The sequence below is a fragment of the Hyla sarda genome, chromosome 5 (assembly GCF_029499605.1).
Source record: "Hyla sarda isolate aHylSar1 chromosome 5, aHylSar1.hap1, whole genome shotgun sequence".
Lineage (NCBI taxonomy): Eukaryota > Metazoa > Chordata > Amphibia > Anura > Hylidae > Hyla > Hyla sarda.
In genome coordinates, this window is record NC_079193.1 from 366,335,422 (window position 1) to 366,341,536 (window position 6,115).

The 6,115-nt window shown below is 42.3% G+C and overlaps 1 protein-coding gene across 2 annotated transcripts in view; it reads left to right on the forward strand.

Annotated features, from left to right (window-relative positions):
• The window catches only part of TG (thyroglobulin), a 249,246-nt gene extending 243,353 nt beyond the window's left edge, over positions 1-5,893 (forward strand). For both annotated transcript variants that reach the window (XM_056522788.1, XM_056522789.1), the window contains exons 40-41: positions 4,206-4,396; positions 5,605-5,893. In XM_056522788.1, coding sequence (XP_056378763.1) covers positions 4,206-4,396; positions 5,605-5,693 — 280 coding nt within the window. In that variant the 3' untranslated portion in view covers positions 5,694-5,893. The remainder of the gene's footprint in view (positions 1-4,205; positions 4,397-5,604) is intronic.
• Positions 5,894-6,115: the final 222 nt, after the last annotated feature.

Sequence of the window (6,115 nt, forward strand, 5' to 3'; positions counted from 1 at the left end):
GGACCAGGACTGCTCCTGGGCCATGCCAACTGAGGGTTTTGTCTGAGGAACCCACCGACTGTTGACTGGGATGTCAGATGTCACTTGTGATGAAGTGGATGACCGTGTTAATTGATGACGGCAGATGGGTTGCTGGTTGAGATACGATCGCTAGCTGATACCGGGAGCTCAGGCCTATCGCTGCGACTCCTGCTCCCCTAATCTGCTGCGACCTCTGCCTAATAAATTTAGGCCTCTGCCACTCCTCTGTGCACTTCCTGGCACTTATTTCCATGACATACTTAGTGGGTATATGGGGGGTGTACAATACGCTATACTACACTTAAAACAGTATTTTTTGTACAACACCAGCCGGTGAGTACTTTTGCCTGGCCTTTCACAGTATCCAGGCCCTTTATGACTTTAACAGGAACAAAATAGTACACCACTTAGATGTACGTATGTGGTATGCACTTATGAGGGGAGGACAATGCGCTCCAGTATGCTTAATTATTTGTGTACAACACCAGCAGTACACACCAGTGCTGCAGCACACAGTCACTGTGTACTACACCCAAATTTGCACATTTCTCTCTCAATCTCACTCCCTTCCCTATCAGTGCTTCTAGGCAGGATTTGGGCTTGAGGTGAATCGCTGCTGCTCTGTGTAACACACTGTTCTCTGTCCCTCTCTGTAAAAGAGCGCTGTAGACAGTGACTGGGAGGTTAATTGCTGCTGCAAAAATGCTTTTCTGTGCAACACATACTGCTCTCTGTCCCTCTCTCTCTGCAATAAAAGGCTGATGTGACTGGCCGCAAGATAGCTGCCGATTATATAAGGCTATGACATCACAGGGGTGGCTGGCTGTGGATAGGCTGCATGTGATTCAGGGTCATCCCGCCTACCCTTGTTCCCGCCTTCCCAGGATTCCTTGTCCCATGTCTTCACATATGGATCGGCCATTTTAGATGCCCTGGAGCCTGGACCGCATTAAATGGAGTTTAATTAAGTGATTTGCGCGGTGATATTCGCATTTGTTACGAATCAAATTTTTCCTGAAATTCGTAATGAATTTGGATTTGTCAGATTCAATTCGCTCATCCCTAGTGGCAAAGTTCAGCACAGGGGGAAAACAGCTGATGGGATGTGGGATGTTATGAAGCTACGGGCAGTGTAGGACTTTACAAGTTATGTGACTTCTGTAATAGGCTGACAGCCAGGGGCATCACTAGATTAAAACATTAGGGGCCTGTTCCCCAAATAAAAAGACAAGTGGCCAAAATGTCAGCTGCTGAGCGAGCCCATATATCAGTGTTTCCCAAACAGGGTGCCTCCAGCTGTTGCAAAACTACAACTCCCAGCATTCTCAGATAAAGCAGGAGCCCAGGTAAAAATGTGTATTAATGTGCATAAAGAAGCCAAGGAAAGCTGGAAAAATCTCCAAAAGGCATCAAATTTAGTGTTGAGCGGCATAGGCCATATTCGAATTCGCGAATATTCGCGAATATATGGACGAATATTCGTCTTATATTCGCGAATATTCGCATATTCGTTATATGCTCGTGTTATTTTCGCATATGCGAATATTCGCGTATGCGAAAATTAACATATGTGAATATTAGCATATGCAAGATTAACATACGTGTAAATTCGCATATGCGAAAATTAGCATAAGCGAATTTTCGTATATGCGAATTTTAGCACGCCAGTCTCACACAGTAGTATTACAGCCTTCTTTACACCACACAAGCTGGAAGCAGAGAGGGGTGATCACTGTGATGTGTACTGTGAAGAAAAAAAAACAAAAAAAAAAAAAAACAATATTCGTAATTACGAATATATAGCGCTATATTCGCGAAATTCGCGAATTCGCGAATATGCGATATTCGCGAATAATATTCGAATTGCGAATATTCGCGAGCAACACTGATCAAATTACAGATTAAACATTCTTATAATATGTCAACAAAAGTTAGATTTTATTTCCATCATTTACACTTTCAGAATAACAGAAAACTAAAAAAATGGCGTCTGCAAAAGTTTGGACACCCTGCAGAATTTATAGCATGCACTGTCCCCTTTGCAAAGCTGAGACCTGCCAGTGTCATGGATTGTTCTCAATCATCATCTGGGAAGACCAGGTGATGTCAATCTCAAAGGTTTTAAATGCCCAGACTCATCTGACCTTGCCCCAACAATCAGCACCATGGGTTCTTCTAAGCAGTTGTCTAGAAATCTGAAACTGAAAATAGTTGACGCTCACAAAGCTGGAGAAGGCTATAAGAAGACAGCAAAATGTTTTCAGATGTCCATATCCTCTGTTCGGAATGTAATTAAGAAATGGCAGTCATCAGGAACAGAGGAAGTTAAAGCAAGATCTGGAAGACCAAGAAAAATATCAGACAGAACAGCTCGGAGGATTGTGAGAAAAACTATTCAAAACCCACGTTTGACTGCACAATCCCTTCAGAAAGATCTGGCAGACACTGGAGTTGTGGTACACTATTCCACTATAAAGAGATACTTGTACAAATATGGTCTTCATGGAAGAGTCACCAGAAGAAAACCTCTTCTACGTCCTCACCACAAAAATCAGCGTTTGAACTTTGCAAATGAACATATAGACAAGCCTGATGCATTTTGGAAACAAGTTCTGTGGACCGATGATCTTAAAATTGAACTTTTTGGTCGGAATGAGCAAAGGTATGTTTGGAGAAGAAGGGGAACAGAATTCAATGTTAAGAACCTCTGTCCAGCTGTTAAGCATGGGGGTGGATCAATCATGCTTTGGGGTTGTATTGCAGCCAGTGGCACAGGGAACATCTCACGGGTAGAAGGAAAAATTGATTCAATACAATTTCAGCAAATTTTGGATGGTAACTTGATGCCATCTGTGAAAAATCTGAAGTTAAAGAGAGGATGGCTTCTACAAATGGATAATGATCCTAAACACACCTCAAAATCCACCGGGGATTACATCAAGAGGCGTAAACTGAAGGTTTTGTCATGCAGTTCACAATCTCCTGACCTCAACATAATGGAAAATCTATGGATAGACTTTAAAAGAGCAGTGCGTGACAGACAGCCCAGAAATCTCAAAGAACTGGAAGACTTTTGTAAGGAAGAATGGGCAAAGATACCTCAAACAAGAATTGAAAGACTCTTGGCTGGCTACAAAAAGCGTTTACAAGCTGTGATACTTGCCAAAGGGGGCAGTACAAGATATTAACTCTGCAGGGTGCCCAAACTTTTGCAGACGCCATATTATTGTTTTCTGTTATTCTGAAAGTGTAAATGATGGAAATAAAATGTAACTTTTGTTGACATATTATAAGAATCTCTAATCTGTAATTTGATGCCTTTTGGAGATTTTTCATCTTTCTTTGGCTTCTTTATGCACATTAATACAAATTTTTACCTGGGGTGCCAAAACTTGATCCCCACTGTAAAGTGACAAGTGCAATTTATCAGGGGGCCCCCTGGTGAACAACCAGTGAATAGTATAATATATATAAAAAAAATATATATATATATATATATATATATATATATATATATATATATATTTATATATATTAATAAATGACAATATAATAAAAGTGTTTATGCCATGCTTAAAAACAAACAACACACATAGATGACAACGGATACAAATGATAAAAACACAAATAAAAACAACAATAAATAGGACAAAGAAAAAAGTCATAATGACTCTGCTATGGTATCATCTTATGAAAGATATATATCTATTGCTTTACTTCGATGGAATCGGTTAATACTTACAAGAAAGGAACAAAGATGTTAACTTCGTAAGGGGTACTCCGCTGCTCAGCGTTTGGAACCAACTGTTCCGAATGCTGGAGCCGGGAGCTTGTGACATCATAGCCCCGCCCCCTCATGATGTCACGCCCAGCCCCCTCAATGCAAGTCTATGGGAGGGGGCGTGACAGCCGTCACGCCCCCTCCCATAGACTTGCATTGAGGGGGCGGGGCGTGACATCATGAGGGGGCAGGGCTATGATGTCACAAGCTCCCGGCTGCGGCATTCGGAACAGTTTGTTCCAAACACTGAGCAGCGGAGTACCCCTTTAAGGCCCTCCGGGGTTCTTGTTCCCAGGACTTCAATCCATCTGCTTTCTTTCTGTGCTAGTAATTTCTTCCAGTTGCCTCCGCCTGTCCCCCAATTCCTCTGACCTTACCTTTCTATATATTTTTTCCTACCCAGAAACCCCAACTTTTCATACAGCTTTTCACGGAAAAGGAACGTGGCTTTACCGTCATGGCCTGAGCATCGGGCGCACAGCAGTGGGGGCAGATATAAGGAATTCACTGAGCTCCTACCAAATTATCAGGGGCTGAAGAAAGCTGAGTGCTCGTTCTGGAATCAGCTCATCCCAGTCCTGAAATCATCTGCGAGTAAGTTCTAAGAGATCAAAGAGTCAGCAGATGTGCGGAGGAGAAGAGGGGACGCCAGGTGTGAGGAGGGGGGGAAAGATGTTATTATAGCATAAAGAGTATATATATATATATATATATATATATATATATATATATATATATATATATACATGCACAGATGTAGCCAGTATCATCTTAAAGAAACAATTTTTTTCATATCAACTGGCTCCAGAAAGTTAAACAGATTTTTAAATTAAGTCTAATAAAACAAATCTTAATCCTACCAGTACTTATCAGCTGCTGAAGTTGAGTTGTTCTTTTCTGTCTTACCACAGTGCTCTCTGCTGACATCTCTGTCTGTCTCAGGAACTGCACAGAGTAGAGGAGGTTTGCTATGGGGATTTTCTGCTACTCTGGACAGTTCCTGAGACAGAGAGCACTGGGGTCAGACAGAAAAGAAAAACTCAACTTCAGCAGCTGATAAGTACTGGTAGGATTCAGATTTTTTTTTTTTTTTTTATAGAAGTAATTTACAAATCTGTTTAACTTTCTGGCACCCGTTGATTTAAAAAAAAAAAAAAAAAAAAGTTGATTTAATCGACCTGGAGATCTGAACTCCACTATCACTGACTGTGAGGTGCGTATTATGATGTTCTGCAGCAGCTTAGGTGTGTATTTTGAGGTTCTGCATGAGCTGAGGGGTTTATCATGATGTTCTGCAGCAAGTGAGGTGTGTATTACATTCTGCAGCAGCTGAGCTGTGTAGTATGAGGTTCTGCAGGAGCTGAGGTGTGGCTTATGATGTTCTGCAGCAGCTGAGGTGTGGATTGTGATGTCCTGCAGCCTTTTAGGGATGTATTATGATGTTCTGCAGCAGCTGACGTGCGGATTATGATGTTCTGCAGCAAGTGAGTTGTGTATTACATTCTGCAGCAGCTGAGCTGTGCAGTATGAGGTTCTGCAGGAGCTGAGGTGTGGCTTATGATGTTCTGCAGCAGCTGAGGTGTGGATTGTGATGTCCTGCAGCATTTTAGGGATGCATTATGATGTTCTGCAGCAGCTGACGTGCGGATTATGATGTTCTGCAGCAGCTTAGGGATGTATTATGATGATTTTTAGCAGCAGCTGAGGTGTTTATTATGAGGTTCTGCAGCAGCAATGTGTTGCCTGTTTGTATACTTTTATTACCGTCTTCCAGTTTTTAGGAGTTTTACTTTGTCTTATAGGTTTACAAGCTGAAGCCGGGCCCAGCAGAAACAGCACAGAGAGGGGATCAGCATCTGCAGTGACAGAAGGCAAAGACTCCTACGCCTGACGGACCTGTATTCCTGCGCAGCCATGACGCCATCCCGCCGCCTATTACATTACATACTAAGGTCTCTGTCCGAAAAAACACCCAATTTGTATAAAATCACCTCCTGTCCGGCCGCGCCATGTTCTCAGCCAGAATGAAATCCTTGTTCCTGTCTTTGTTACAATAAAGTGATTCACAATGTTTTATTATTCCGGCCTCATTCTGACCTATCTCAAACTGTAGCCCTGCAGATGTTGCAAAACTACAACTCCCAGCATGCCCGGACAGCCAGCGGCTGTCCGGGCATGCTGGGAGTTGTAGTTTTGCAACATCTAGAGGCCCAAAGTTATGAGACCATATTGCAGAGGTTCTTGCGTATGCCTTGTGCTTACAAAAATTACATTTTTCATTTTCACGGACCACTGTTCCAAAAATCTGTCAGA